General features: G+C 40.5%; 1 protein-coding gene across 1 annotated transcript; it reads left to right on the forward strand.

Annotated features, from left to right (window-relative positions):
* Positions 1–241: 241 nt before the first annotated feature.
* On the forward strand, positions 242–16527 carry shkbp1 (SH3KBP1 binding protein 1). The gene is made up of 18 exons (XM_079873353.1): positions 242–438; positions 701–754; positions 979–1024; positions 1153–1226; positions 1322–1380; positions 1482–1562; positions 1650–1817; positions 5085–5175; positions 5256–5446; positions 5538–5653; positions 5777–5864; positions 6410–6526; positions 8276–8446; positions 10322–10477; positions 11387–11483; positions 12538–12722; positions 13770–13896; positions 14823–16527. The coding sequence occupies exons 1-18, from the start codon at positions 392–394 to the stop codon at positions 15454–15456; spliced, it is 2502 nt and encodes an 833-aa protein (XP_079729479.1). The 5' UTR covers positions 242–391; the 3' UTR covers positions 15457–16527.
* The last annotated feature ends 141 nt before the right edge of the window (positions 16528–16668 follow it).

The following is a 16668-nucleotide window of genomic DNA, read 5'->3' on the forward strand; positions in this document are numbered from 1 at the left end:
GAGGGGCTTTTGTTGAGGCTCCAGCTGCAAACAAAGTAACTCATACGATGTAATATTTAGGTTAATTATTTTTTAATTAATTTTTTGTTAGTTGATCATATATAATTATATTTACTTACATTTCTTTTATCTCTTCTGTTTATATGCTAATAATAATAATAAATGTTGCAGATCAGTCTCTTTGAAGGCATATGAGGTTTATATTATGACTTTTATTTTGAAATACATACAGCGCCTTTCCACTTCCGCAAGTAATTTGCAACATCCGCTCTTTCGCTGTTTCCTTACAACGGCGGCTAGTACAAGTAAATAGCTTTTATCATGAAGAAATTATAAATACCTACTTAAATATCCAATACAATATGAATGTTTTGCCTTGAAACCGACGATCATGGCGAGGATTGGAGAAATCATTCATCTTAACGTCGGGGGCAAAAGGTTTGTGTATTGAAGCAACTGTATATCCTGCTCGAAACAAGCCACACACTTCATTAACACACTTAAGAACTGTTAGACACTTTAGTGTAGTCTTCATAACACCTACCTAGGCCTAACTTAGTCTGCAGCGGCGTTTCAGCATGATCCCGCTCACTGAGACAGTAATGAACATCTGCACACCTCCAGAAGCAGCAGAAAGGCCTGATCTGTAATCCTCAAACCGCTTTTCTTTCTCTTTCTCTGTGTGAATATACAAACTCAGGTTCAGCACCTCCAGACAGACTCTGACTTGGGTTCCCGACTCCTTTTTCTCAAGGTTTGTGTGTCAGATCAAGCTAAAACTGATCAAACCCTTCCTTCCTCTATGAATACTGATCATGTAAGGGCTTTTATAGCGTAAATTAGGTTTTATAATAATAACAAATGACCACACTAATTTACTGATTTTTATTTTGTCATAGGTCTCATTAGGACAATTAAAAATTGATTGCTTTTTTCAGCTGCATACATAATAAATAAGTATTGTTATTTTCTGTCTAGTTTATTAAGTGGACGGATATCAACACTGAAAGATGAGACAGGAGCGGTAAGGTTTACTCTCTTCCGTTCATATGCTGATATTATAATAATAAATGTTGCAGATCAGTCTGTCTTTACAAATGTTCTACTCTTTGAGCCATTGAAATGTTCATTATGTAAAATGTGTCTTTTCAGATTTTCATTGACAGAGATCCATCTCTGTTTGCGCCCATTCTCAACTTCCTGCGCACGAAAGAGCTTCACCCCAGGTAAAACAGTGTGTCAGATAGTCTGTTAACGGTGATATGGATTATTTAACTCTGTGAAATGAAGTCTCTTATAATAGAAAGTGTTTTTATGGCAGGTCCATCGAGGTTCACTTATTAATGCACGAGGCAGAGTTCTATGGGATCACGCCGCTGGGTAAGATCAGGCTGCGCTGCCGTCATTCTCATGGTTTTATCCAGATGTTTATTAAAGGAAATGAAGGTTTAGTGTGTGTGTGTGTGTGTTTTCCTCCTCAGTGAGAAAGCTGCAGTTGTGTGATGAGTTGGATCGCTCCTCCTGTGGGAACGTGTTGTTTAATGGATACCTGCCACCTCCAGGTACAGAACACACCAGCTCTGACGACGTATAACAGGACAGCATCCTTCAGTCATGAACACGTGTGTGTGTGTGTGTGTGTGTTACAGTGTACCCAGTGAAGCGCAGGAACAGGCACAGTGTGGCAGGACCCCAGTTCATGGGTGGCCGTTCGGCGCCGGTGGAAAGAGCCCCTGTGAGGAGGAGCAACACCATGCCTCCAAACCTGGGCAACGCTGGCATTCTGGGTAAAGCGGTCATCGAGGAGCGAGTGCCAGGTGTTCTATTCTACTGCAACATTCAATTCTGGGGCCGTATTCACAAATAATTTTAAGGCTAAAAGCAGCTCCTAACTGGTGAATTTAGGAGCAACTCCTAAAAATAATGGGCGTCACTCGTAACTTTAGGACTCCTAATTTTTTTGACTAAGAGTAATTCACGAAGCATTTTAGCCCTAAAAGTAGCACCTAAGCCTGGGACAGCTTAAAAGAAGTCGAGAGGACTCCTAACTCACTAAGACCTTCACAAACCGCTTTTTGTGGCATTTCACGTGGCGATGTTTTGAAATGCGTATGCGGCGGCTACAGGAGCTTCCAATCGCGAGGGAACAATTCTGCATTTTAGGCATAACTAGGGATGCAATAACGCCACCAACAACAACCAAAACTAGGCTACTCATTGCATGTAAACTAATTGTAACGTTTCATTGTGAATCAAATTAAAATGTTCTTCTCTTTGCAAACGTATAGGCAGAGGCATATAGTGACAGATTAATTCAATAATGTTGCAAAGATATTGCATTAATCCATATGTTTCATTAGGCTATAGGCTATTTGTTTTGCCTCACTCTTTATTCATTTAGGCTATTTATTCAGTTATTCATCATCTTCCGTCCTTCGCACTACTTGTGTAGCGCACGCATTCTCAGACCTGTCACCTGTCACTCATCATCGTAGGGGAGGAGTTTGGAATCATTCCCGCGTTACAATCATCAGCCAATCAAAGTGGTCACTTCAGTCAAGCTCGTGCATGAGTAATGACGTCATCCATAGCAACGAAGACTCACTCTTAGTTTAGGAGTTGTCATTTTCCTTTACTAAGAGTAGGTCTGAAAGGCGTTGTGAATAACTTTTAAGAGAAAACTCCTAGCTAAAATATTTTAGTGTGATTTAGGAGTACTCCAAGTGGTAAGATAAAATGCTTTGTGAATATGGCCCCTGTTCCACATAATGTTATATTCCATTCTACTCTGACATGCTTTGTTCTATTCTGTTTACTTTTAGCTATTCTATTTTCTATTCTGCTGATTAACTGTGGTCGACTCAGCTCTATTGTGTTCTTTTCCACCTCTGATTTACTCTATTCTGTGGTTTATTCTATTTTATTTTACTTTGTTCTGCTCAGTTCAATTCTATTTGGCTAGATTCTACTCATTTCTATTCTATCATTCCACATTACTCAGGTTAACTCTACTCACTTTCATTCTATCCTACTAATTTCTATGCATGGTTTATGCTGTTCTGTTTTATTCTATTTTACTTTGTTCTGGCTATTCTTTTTTTTAGTCTGTTTTTCTCTTCTCAGTTCAGCTCTTCTACTCTGATTTGCTCTATTCTATTTGATTTTGTTCTACTCTGATCAGTTCTGTAACATTATACTCAGTTCTTCTCATTTTTACACTGGTTTAGTTTAATCAATTCTGTTCTATTTCATTCTCCTAATTTCTACTCTGATTTGCTTTATTCTCAACTCATTTCTGTTTTACTTTACACATTTCTACTCTTCAGTCCTACATCTCTGGTTTATTCTATTCTATTTTACTCAGTTCTGCTCTAATCAGTTCTATTCCATTATACTCTGGATATACTTCTCATTTCTACTATGCTTTATTTTATTCTGTTTTATTCTACTGGTTGGTTCTATTTTACTCTCCAGATTTCTACTCTGATTTGTTCTATTCTATTCTATTTTATTATATTCAGTTCTGTTTTATTTTACTCATTTCTACTCAATTAGTCATTCTTATCTTCTCAGCTCTGGATTATTCTATTCTATTTTACTCAAATAATTTTTACTCTAGTTTATTCTACTCTGATTTACTCTACTCATTTCTACTCTGATTTGCATTCTGTTCTTCTCATTTCTACTATGAGTTATTTTATTCTGTTTTATTCTACTGGTTGGTTCTATTTTACTCTCCAAATTTCTACTCTGATTTGTTCTATTCTATTCTATTTTATTGTATTCAGTTCTGTTTTATTTGAACTAATTTCTACTCAATTAGTCATTCTTATCTTCTCAGCTCTGGTTTATTCTATTCTATTTTACTCAAATAATTGTTACCCTAGTTTATTCTACTCTGATTTACTCTACTCATTTCTACTCTGATTTGCATTCTGTTTTTCTCAATTCTACTGTGGTTTAATCCATTATATTTGACTCATTTATACTTCAGGGGCTGCATTAAGGGGATACTTCAGGATTTAGCATTAAGCTTTGTATTAGTAGAAAACCTGTAGTATTTTCGAATTACCGTGCTTTCCACCCTCATATCCCCCTGAGACGAGAGATTTATGTATTTTTTTCTGGAAAAAATCCTCCGATGACGCAAAAATCGTCATTTTGCGTCATCGGAGGATCTTTTGGCCAGAGGCGAGAGACTACAGCCAGTAGGAGGAGCTAGTTCTGCATGTTTTCAACCCGCCCATAGAGGGATCTCACTCACAGAATGTACACATAGTGTCACCCGTATTTCTTTGGAAGCTAAGCTAGCAGGCTCTTGTTCTGTGGAGAAAGCTGAGTAGTAGGGGTTACCATCCTCTTTATTCCGGACATGTCCGGCCGTCGAGATCGTCCAAAATGTCCGGGATTCGGCTTTTGCTTTCTGCAGTCGCCATTCATTGTTTACATGCACACCTTTTGTTTCAATCTAACTGAATTCATTCCGATTGGTGAATCTGAATGTAGTGTTTACATGAACGCTAAACAAGTGATCGGTTGATGTGCGTTTTAACATTGCTAAGAAAATTCCCGCTCCTCCGTGAGAGATGCGAGACCGGCTCATCAGTGATCACGCCACCGGCCTCGCGCCGTTTTAGCCTAGCCTCGTCCTGCTCGCCACAGTAAACATGATGAATGGCGACTGTAGAACGCAAAAGCCGAATCCCGGACATTTTGGGCGATCTCGAAATCCCGGGCAGATTCGTCACGGAGACTCACTAGCAGCCTAACCTCGTTGTTTTCAACTGCGTGCTCTTACCGGTAGGCGTGGCTTGGGTGTGGCCTCCTAGGGCAGCGAAGCAAGTGCATTCTGGGAGTTGTTGTCTTTCATCCACATAAGCCAAAAATACATTTTCTGGCTTTTCTCAGTCTAGAAAGCTCCAAATTCAAAAATAATTTCACATTTCTTCTACATAAATGACCAATGTTAAATACACATTCATCTTTCCAGAGGTGAAGTACCCCTTTAAGGTGTGCACCCTTAGTTCATACCAGTATAAAATGCTAATTTCTAATCATTTCTGTCCTCGTGTGCTCTTGTTCAGGTCCGGTCTCGGATCCAGGCATGGTCAGGATCATATGTGGTCATCATAACTGGATCGCTGTGGGCTATGCCCAGTTTGTGGTCTGTTACAGGTAGGGTTTCTGTGTGAACGACACGTCACCAGTAGAAATGATTTGGGCACACATTAACATACGGCATCCCTCACGCTCAGGGTTAAAGAGTCCACTGGATGGCAGCAGGTCTTCACCAGCCCTCGACTGGACTGGGTGATTGACAGGGTGGCTCTGAATGCCAAGGTCATGGGCGGCTCACTGGGAGACAACGATAAGATGGTTGCTGTGGCGTCGGGCACTGAGATCATTCTGTGGGCGATCTGCCCTGATGGCAATGGCAATGAAATTGGTACATTCTTATATTCATAAATTTATTTATTTTTATGTGTAAATGTTAAGCAGAGTTTCTGATCTGTGTGTGTGTGTGTTCTGATCCACAGGTGTGTTCAGCTTGAATGTGCCGGTTGAGGCTTTGTTCTTCGTGGGAAATCAGCTGATTGCCACCAGTCACACGGGTAAAGTGGGAGTCTGGAACGCCGTCACCAAACACTGGCAGGTACGTCGCGCTCCAGGACTGTTCGGGATTAGATTGATGATTTCTGCATTTGTTCACATTATGTCTCATGCATCTAAACTGAGGGAAGTGCTCACGTCATGATGTCTTCACCATTCTGTGCAGAACCAGGATGTTGTTCCCATCAACAGTTGTGACACAGCCGGATCTTTCCTCATTTTGGGATGTAATAATGGATCTATTTACTATATAGGTAAAGTGACGATCAAACCGGAATAATCTATTGTTTTATGTTTGTCAAGTTTTGATGCATATCTAATGTCATTAATTACTCACCCTAATGTCATTCCAAACCCGTAAGAGTTTCGCTCATCTTCAAAACACAAATGAAGATAATAATAATTTTAACATTTTAAAATAAAACATTTTATTTATAATGCGCTTTTCTCACACCCGAAGCACTAACAGAGTATAAGACCAATACAAATAATACAACTAACATTATAAAACAAGACCATACCCTGATTAGCATCTAACACTTTGATATGTTAAATGAATAATATATCAGAGTATAAACAATCATAAAGAAATTGTAAAATAAATCCATATGAATTATGACGGTTTAACTCAAGCCTTCTGAAGAGACACGATCGCTTTATATGATTAACATGTTTAATTTAGGCTTTTATTCACATGTAATCATTAATAAAGGCATTTCTACAGGGTTATAAAATATAAACAATTTATTTATAACAATTTACACACTGATCACTGACATCATCATCCATCCTCTTTCAGATGTCCAGAAGTTTCCGCTGCGGATGAAGGATAATGATTTGCTGGTGACCGAACTGTACCGAGATCCCACTGAAGATGCTATAACTGCTCTGAGTGTCTACCTGACGCCCAAAACAAGTAACTAACACACCCACACACACACACACACACACACACACACACACACACACACACACACACACACCAGCCTCAGATATCCTCACATACACACACCAGCCTCAGATATCCTCACACACACTCACACACTCAGATATCCTCACACACACTCACACACACACACACACACACACACACACACACACACACACACACCAGCCTCAGATATCCTCACACACACTCACACACTCAGATATCCAGATATCCTCACACACACTCAGATATCCTCACACACACTCAGATATCCTCACACTCACACACCAGCCTCAGATATCCTCACACACACTCAGATATCCTCACACACTCAGATATCCTCACACACACTCACACACTCAGATATCCTCACACACTCAGATATCCTCACACGCCCTCACATACACACACCAGCCTCAGATATCCTCACACACACTCAGATATCCTCACACACACTCAGATATCCTCACACACACTCAGATATCCTCACACACACTCAGATATCCTCACACACACTCAGATATCCTCACACACACTCAGATATCCTCACACACACTCAGATATCCTCACACACACTCAGATATCCTCACACACACTCAGATATCCTCACACTCACACACCAGCCTCAGATATCCTCACACACACTCAGATATCCTCACACACTCAGATATCCTCACACACACTCACACACTCAGATATCCTCACACACTCAGATATCCTCACACGCCCTCACATACACACACCAGCCTCAGATATCCTCACACACACTCAGATATCCTCACACACACTCAGATATCCTCACACACACTCACACACACACACACCAGCCTCAGATATCCTCACACACACTCACACACACACCAGCCTCAGATATCCTCACACACTCAGATATCCTCACACACACTCAGATATCCTCACACACCCTCACACACACACACACACACACACACACACCAGCCTCAGATATCCTCACACACACTCAGATATCCTCACACTCACACACACACACACACACACCAGCCTCAGATATCCTCACACACCCTCTCACACACACACACACACACACACACACCAGCCTCAGATATCCTCACACACACACACACCAGCCTCAGATATCCTCACACACACACACACACACACACACACACACACACACACACACACACACACACACACACACACACACACCAGCCTCAGATATCCTCTCACACACACACACACACACACACCAGCCTCAGATATCCTCTCACACACACACACACACACACACACACACACACACACCAGCCTCAGATATCCTCACACACACACACACACACACACACACTCACACACACACACACTCACACACACACCCGCCTCAGAGGCCCGTTCACACCATGTTGATAACTATATTAGCGTCCACACTGCAGTTGTGTCGTCTGCCGCTTTAAATGCTCGAGCTCTATAAAGCAGGATGGATTCTGATTGGCTGTCAGTGTTTTTATCTGGGAATTATCGTTATAGTTGTGCTGTGGACTCTGCTATTCTTTTATATTAAGAATGATTTGTAGAACTATCTTTATCATTGTAGTGAAGAGTACTAAAGTGATTTCATTAATATTATATTAATCGCAAGAACAGTTTTTGGAAAATATATAGTTTTAAGATTTGAAACACAAGTGCACACTCAGCACATTTAAGCACACTTGTTCTTCACCGTGCTGTGTCATGTGTGTGATGAGTGTGTTTGTTCAGGTGACAGTGGGAACTGGATCGAGATCGCGTACGGCACCAGCTCAGGCTCAGTGCGCGTCATAGTCCAGCATCCGGAGACGGTGGGATCCGGTCCACAGCTCTTCCAGACCTTCTCTGTTCACCGCAGTCCCGTCACCAAGATCATGCTGTCGGAGAAACACCTCATCTCTGGTGAGGAGGCCGTGTCTCGCTCATGTGTGACCCTGGACCACAGAACCAGTCTCGAGTCGCACAGGTTTATCTGTGGCAATAGCCAACAACAACACATTGTATGGGTCAAAATTATCCATTTTTCTTTTATGCCAAAAATCATGAGGATATTTAAGGCGAGACACTAGAGGTGAATAGGGTGACATTTTTAACTAGCAGATATCACCATGAAACTTTCCCAGTTGATTTCCTACATTAAGATGAGAAAAAAATGTATTACAAGTTTTCTGTAATTTAATGTTTAAATATGCAAATTAGGCTGTATCTAATTAAATATGTGCTAATTTGCATATATTTACATATATACAGCACCTTTAAAGATTTATCATCAGCCAATGAGATTGCGCATTCAGCCCTTTTACTTTCACGATTGGTTGCTGATAAAAAGGAAATTACCATATTTGGATCCGACAGCATTGTACAGGAGAGAGAGAGTTTTCTAACGGTGTGTGTGATGACAGGGAGCAGACAGAGATCGCGGAGCAGTGTGTTGATTAAGAACGCCAACTTTTGTTGAGTTTATGAGAAATCTACAGACGCAAACAGAAAAAGTGTTTAAAATAAAAACCTAAATGTGTATTTCGGACTTTTTTTCACCACAAGTCTGAAAGAAGACATGATATTGAAGACAAATATACAAAAATCTCAAAATTGACCAGTAAAAAACAAAACAATGTTTTTGCCTGCCGTGTCTCGCCTTAAGCAAAGATCATGTTCCATGAAGATATTTAGTAAATTTACTACCGAAAATAGATAAAAAATATATATTTTTGTGAGTGAATGCAGCACAATCGCCAACATAACTGAACAACTTTAAAGGCCATTTTCTCAATATTTCGATTTTTTTTTTGCACCCTCAGATTCCAGATTTTCAAATAGTCGTATCTCGGCCAAATATTGTCTTATCCTAACAAACCACACAACTTATCTATTCAGCTTTCAGATGATGTATAAATCTCAATTTCAGATAATTGACCCTTGTTGACTGGTTTTGTGCTCCAGGGTCACATATGCAGAATACAGTGCGGATGGAAGGTGTAAAATCACTAGTAGAATTAAAGCAGCAAGCAGCATTTATCGGGGTTCAAGCATTTAAGGCCTTTAAGCAGATAAGGCAATTTACTAATGAAATATGTGGTTTTTAAAGCTTTTTAACAGTTATAGCGCCACCTATGGGCCGATCTCCATAAAATGTTAGCTACCCAAATGCAAAAGTTCAACTTTTTTTTCGATAATTATTGATCTAGAGCAGGGGTTCTCAATCCTGGTCCTCGAGGGCCACTTTCCTGCAGAGTTTAGCTCCAACCCTAATCAAACACACTTGAACACAGCTAATTAAGCTCTTCAGGTTTACTAGAGAGCTAAAGGCAGGTGAGTATGATCAAGGTTGGAGCTAAACTCTGCAGGAAAGTGGCCCTCGAGGACCAGGATTGAGAACCCCTGATCTAGAGAGTACAGAGAATTGTCCTAGACTGGTTTGGTTCCGATCGGGACCAGGGACTAGTTCGCAAAAGTAGGTTTTGGACAAAATTCGACATAGCAGAACATTTTTCTAAATCAAAATTGGAGATACACATTTTGTCCAGGGATCACAATGGTGTAAGACACTTGAGTCTAGGTCAAGCGGTCTAAGAGTTATGAGCGATTTTGGTTGCTGTAGTGCCACCTATGGGCCAATCGGGGTCATACTCTGATAGGTTCTCCCCAAATTGAGGCCAACCATCACCAGGTTTCAAGTCTCTAGGCCTTACGGTTTGTCCTGCACGATCAGTTTTACATATCCATTTTGTTCAGCATTTCATGCTTGAACCCCTGAATATGTCTTCCTCCATGCAGTGTGTGCCGACAACAATCACGTCCGGACCTGGACGGTGACGCGCTTCCGAGGCATGATCTCCACCCAGCCTGGCTCCACTCCTCTCACCTCCTTTAAGATCCTCTCACTGGACGACATCGACGGGCACGGAGGCTGCGCTGCTGGGACTGAAATCGGTACGGTGAAATGACCATTCTCAAACAGCCTCATTCCTTCAGGACCAAACCTGTGGAAGAATTAAGATCTTTCAGGAGAAGTTTCTTATGCTCACCAAGGCTGGATTTATTTGATTATTTTTTATAATTTAGATCAACTGTTTTATATTGTGATATATATAGTGAAATGTAATTTATTCCTGTGATCAAAGCTGCATTTTCTCCAGTCTTCAGTGTCACATGATCCTTCAGAAATCACTCTAATATGATGATTTGCTGCTCAGTTATCAATTATGATCAGTACTCGATTATTAATAATGGTTCTTATTATTATCAATGTTGCAAACCGGTTTTGCATTTTTATATATATATATATATAGAATAGAAAGAATAGAAAGTTGCATGAACGACATTTATTTAAAAACACAAAATCCTTTGTAACATTAAAATCTTTACTGTCACTTTTGATCTATTTAATTTAACATGTCCCTGCTGAATAAAAGTGTTCATTTCCTATACAAAACATCTTATATCAAACTTTTAACTTGTATAGTGCATCACAGTTCATACAAATATGAAGTTCATACAATGTTTTCAACATTGATAATCATAAATGTTTATTGAGCAGCAAATCATCATATTAGAGTGATTTCTGAAGGATCATGTGACACTGAAGACTGGAGTAATGATGCTGAAAATTCAGCTTTGATCACAGGAATAAATTCAATTTTTCAATATATTAAAATAAATAATATAAAACAAATTCCCACTATTACTGATTTCTCTATTTTTGATCAAATTAACGCAGTCTTGGTGAGCAGAAGACACTTTCAAAGACGTATTATTCCCAAATGTTGACGGGTAGTGTATATGTATTTATGTGCTGCACTGGTCATGGGTCAGCTGTGTGCCTGCCGCTTGTTCCTGCAGGGCCGTACGGGGAGCGCGACGAGCAGCAGGTGTTCATCCAGCGTGTGGTTCCTGACACTGATAAACTCTACGTAAGGCTCTCCTCCAATGGGAAGAGGTCAGTTTAATATAACCGCCATTAAACTGTTGTTCTACTCAAACTACATGTCCAACAGTAACACTTCTGACTGCTTAAAGCGTAACTCTCAACAAAATGCAACCTAGGGTCTTTTTGTGACTATACCCGAGTCACACTTTCGTTTAAAAGCATAATTAGGATGGAAACGCCACTTTTAAGTTTGACCGTATTTTAGTTTTCGGTCAAATTGCCTTTTGAATGGGAGTGCTTGGGACTATGATAGCATCAAAAATGGCTATTTTTAAAACACTAAGAAGGCTCGACACAACATGAAACTGTGCTGGAAGTCTCACCAGGGGCTCTACACATGAACTCCAGCATTGAGAACAGTGTTTGTGTACACAGAGTTTACTAAAAAGAAAGGTTTTGTACGACTCACTTTATCAGTTAGTGTTTCCGGTGGCTGGAATTTTGTCAGTCAAAAGTAGTCGATCTCCGAATGCTCCATATGAGGAAATGTCATGAATTTGTAATCTCAATGAAAAGCATGATTTTTAGATAAAAAAATTATCAGTGAATTTATATGGAACTAAGCTTTAGGAGCTTTCCATCTCCTCCCTGTTACATTGCATTCGGAGATCGACTATTTTTGACTGTCATAATGCCGGCGGACACAGATACAGTGAGTTGTTCAAAATCTTTCTTTTTAGTAAACTCTGTGTACACAAACAATGTTCTCAATGCTGGAGTTCATGTGTAGAGCCTCTGGTGAGACTTCCAGCAGAGTTTCATGTTGTGTCGAGCCTTCTTAGTGTTTTAAAAATAGTGATTTTGATGCTATCATAGTCGTGCCCCAAGCACTCCCATTCACAAGGCAATTTGACCGAAAACTAAAATACAGTCAAACTTAAAAGTGGCGTTTTCATTCTAATTATGATTTTAAACGAAAGTTTGCCTCGGGTAGATTAACAAAAAGAGCCTAGGTTCAATTTTGGCAAGAGTTACGCTTTAAATGAATTGATTAGAAGACATCCTTGGACTGCGTATTGAGCAACACTTGTGGGAAGTGCTAAACGTGATCTCCCCTTTGAAGGGTGTGTGAGGTGCGCTCAGTTGACGGGACGTCCATCACAGCGTTTGTGGTGCATGAGTGTGAGGGATCGAGTCGCATCGGCTCCAGGCCCCGTCGGTATCTCTTCAGCGGACACAGCAACGGCAGCATCCAGATGTGGGACCTCACCACGGCTATGGAGATCGCAGGGAAAGTGGATATCAAAGGTGAGCATGGGAGCGTTAATGTACATCCAGCCGGTGGTTATCTCAGAATAAACCCCGACAGGGTGATCCGCAGGGTCTTCATCAGCCTGAAGGGGTTTATATATACACACACACACACACACACACACACACACACACACACACACACACACACACACCTGAAGGGGTTTATATACACACACGCACACACACACACACGCACACACACACACACACACACCTGAAGGGGTTTATATACACACACGCACACACACACACACACACACACCTGAAGGGGTTTATTCTGAGATCACACACAAACAAACACACACACACACACACACACACACACACACACACCTGAAGGGGTTTATTCTGAGATCACACACACACACACACACACACACCTGAAGGGGTTTATTCTGAGATAACAACCAGCTGGATGTACACTATCCCGCTTATTACACGGATACTTGCCACATCAGTAAATAATTAGACACAAAATATTGATCTGAGTTGAAATATTTTATTAGCTCTTTAAACGCAAAGCTTCCGCGGAGAGAGCAGTTTCAGCGGCGAGATCAAACTAGACGGACATTTAAGAGATACGGTCATACAGTCATACACTTATTACACAGCATTTCAACACATAAAATAATCATGGAGATTAGAGATATTGATTTCAGATTAAACCGTTTTAAAATCGTTCCTGTTTGTATCTTATAATCCAACAGTGTACAAAACAATAGTCACAAAATGGCCGCCGCTGCGTTTGTATGAAACAAGAGAGAGCGAGTCCATGATACTGCATGGCATAATAAATAACTACACAAAATATTGATTCGACTGAGTTTTAATATTTTATTAGCTCACCAAAAGCAAAACTTCCACGAAGAAAACCCGTTCCTAGCCTGTGTTTCTGTTCTCAGTGGTTGTTATCTGGGAATAACACACCGCTGGATGACGCGATTGACCAATCAGAATCAAGTATTCCACAGAGCCGTGTAATAATGAATGTGAAATGCAGTGTATGTGCTGTAAGTTTGTGTGTGTGTGTGTGTGTTGAAGCTCTGGGCGGTCCCACTGAAGAGGAGCTTCTGGAGCTTCTGGACCAGTGTGATCTGGCTCTGACCCGAACGCCAGACATGAGTCCTGCGGCCTCTCTCACACACTCCTCTCGCAACTCTATGTGCAGGTACACACACACCTTCCCACACTTACCCGGGTTCAGTAAAGGAAGAGTTAACTTAAAAATGAAAGTTCTGTCATCATTTTCTCATCCTCAAGTTATTTCAAACCTGTATGAATTTCACAAAAGATGATATTTTGAAGAATGTCTGTAATCAAACAGTTGATGGACCGCTATTGACTTCAGAGTATTTTTTTTCCTCAACTGTTTGATTACCGACATTCTTCAAAATATCTTCCTTTGTGAAATTCATACAGGTTTGAAATAACTTGAGGATGAGAAAATGATGACAGAACTTTCATTTTTAAGTGAGCTAACCATTTAATTTATACTTAAGAACCAAAACCTGCTTCAATGACCATGGTATCACTGTGTAATTACTGTGTTATTTCATGTAATATTCTAATTTTTTGAAATCCTGTTTTCGTGGGTTTTATGAGCTGGAAGCCCAAATTATGTACAAATAAACAACTAAATACTTGAAATCGTTTAAGTTGTGGGCCCTGAATCTATAATCTATGGAAGTTTAACGTTTTGAATGGAATTATGGAAATAAATAAACTTTTCCATGATATTCAAATTTTTTGGAAAGGGTCTGTATATATATATATAACAATGATGTCATCGTCCAGCTCAGTTCAGCTCTCATATAATGGTGTCAATGCAGTAGATCAATAATATTGTTGAATATTAAGTGTCCCCAAATAAGCAAGCATGTTTTTACCTCCAAAGTCTATGCATTTAATAGTATTTGCTGTAAAATTACTTAAAATATCCCATTAGATCGAATACAGTTTTTTACCATATGGCGAGTTAGGGAACTTTCCATTAACCAATTAACTGTTTATAATGGTGTCAATGCAGACACATTAATAATATACAAAAGTACGTGGCTCTATCTGCTTATTCGCCTCTCACGTGTTTCCCCACAGCCTCCAGTCTCAGTTAAGTGAAAGCACTCGAGCGGGCGCTGGTTTCCGGGGCCCGATTCCTCTTTCTGGCAGTCTTCCTCGTCAGGTCCCTCTGGTTCCCTTCAGTAAACCCCGCGAGCTGCCGGCCCACCTCGGCCTCAGCCAGTCCTCTCTGGCCAGCAGCGCCAGCAGCAGCCCTCACCCGGGCCGGGACCGGGACGGGCTCGGGGCCATCCGGAGAGGCAGCTTCGTGGAGCGCTGTCAGGAGCGAGCCAAGTGCTCGGACGCGGGCGGCCTGGACCCGGGGAGGCGGAGCTTAGCGGTGTGCAGCGAGCTCGAGGCTCGGCTCGGACTCAGGATACCGTCGTCGTTCTCAGCCCTGCCAGCGCCATGCTTATCATCGACACCACCACCACCATCTTCATCTTCATCATCATCATCAGCACCATGCATGAGAAGACCAGCTCCGGCGGCGCCAAACGCGTCTCCTTCACCCCTCAGTCCAGTTAGATCACAAACGCCCACGTCTCCCAGGCGACCTCTGACCTCTCCGACCAGCGAGAGCCCGTCCAATGAGAACGCACCCGGGCCAGAAAGCCCCGCCTCTCCTCCTTCCACCAGCCCTAAACCTCATATGAATGAAACCAGCTTCTGAGAGGGCGTTCAGCGAGACATGTATTATACGTTACAAAATATCAGTATCACAGGGTGCCTGCCTTATAATATTGAATGTGGAGTTATGAGATTATGTTTATCGCATGTAAATGAGGGGAATATTCACATTCCGTAACCTTTTCTTTTGAACAAAGCAACATGGAAGTGATTTATATTTACTCCTGACAGTTTTTGGTCATGTTAATGTGAAGGCAGGATTGTTTAATCTTGTTATACAAAAATGGACAAGCTTTAAAGCTGATTATTATGTTTTTTCGTGATTATATACTTCCCAAGCGTAAATATGCGAAGACAACTGAAAATCACTGAAACGTAGGAACACTGTGGCTCTAGAGCTCCCGTTTACCAATCGAGTGAGTTTGGGGGCGGGACTGTGTGTTTAGCCAGCCAATGGCAGATCAGGGGTGTGTCTATTCAGCCTCTGAATTATATCAGATATCTGTGAACATTGTTCAGATTTACAGGGTTATGCAATTGTGCTCGACTGCTAATTTTGTTTTTAATAGTCAATGCTAATACTGATATCTATTGAGCAGGGTGGGCATATATAAATATATAATGGTAGCAAATAAGATGTACAAAACAGATGAATTTAAATGAACTTATTTTATGTAATAGTTACAAAAAATTCACTAAAAGTATCTGTAAACAGAAAAAGTCCCACTGGTCAAATCTGGAACAGACACTATATTGTCTAATGACGAAAATCATAAAATATCAAACAATTTGTTTATGTCTGGAATAAGTAGTTCTTCTAAAAAAAATGATATATACATATTTATTTGAATATGTAAAAATAATGGTAACACTTTACAATACGGTTTCATTTGTTAACTAAGAATGAACAAAACATTTGTACAGTATTTATTAATAATACAGTTGTTCATGTCTGTTAGTTCACAGTGCATTGACTAATGTTAACAAAAACAAATTTTGATTTCAATTAGGGCTGCACAATATATCGAAATATCGCGAAATATTGTAAATGTGTATATCGTGATATGCATATCGCAACCGCTTACAATAACATGAGCATAAGACGAAGAGAAAATCGCTGCTCTCGGCTGAATAACTTTTGTTGCTTTAATAAAAATCAGGATATATTTAATTCATACAGTGAAAACTAAGCAGTTTTTATTTTTACATTTGATTATTCAGTTTCTGCTGTTTAATAACCTGAACCCAGAGGTTT

This window comes from Squalius cephalus (assembly GCF_949319135.1).
Source record: "Squalius cephalus genome assembly, chromosome: 6".
Taxonomy (NCBI): domain Eukaryota; kingdom Metazoa; phylum Chordata; class Actinopteri; order Cypriniformes; family Leuciscidae; genus Squalius; species Squalius cephalus.

What these genes read in the sequence shown, in the direction of transcription:
- shkbp1 (XM_079873353.1), top strand. Translation starts at nt 392, where the DNA reads ATGGCGAGGATTGGAGAAATCATTCATCTTAACGTCGGGGGCAAAAG. An exon ending in CTTAACGTCGGGGGCAAAAG is followed by an intron (nt 439 to 700) that starts GTTTGTGTATTG and finishes ATACAAACTCAG; the next exon opens with GTTCAGCACCTCCAGACAGA. An exon ending in CTATGGGATCACGCCGCTGG is followed by an intron (nt 1,381 to 1,481) that starts GTAAGATCAGGC and finishes TTTCCTCCTCAG; the next exon opens with TGAGAAAGCTGCAGTTGTGT.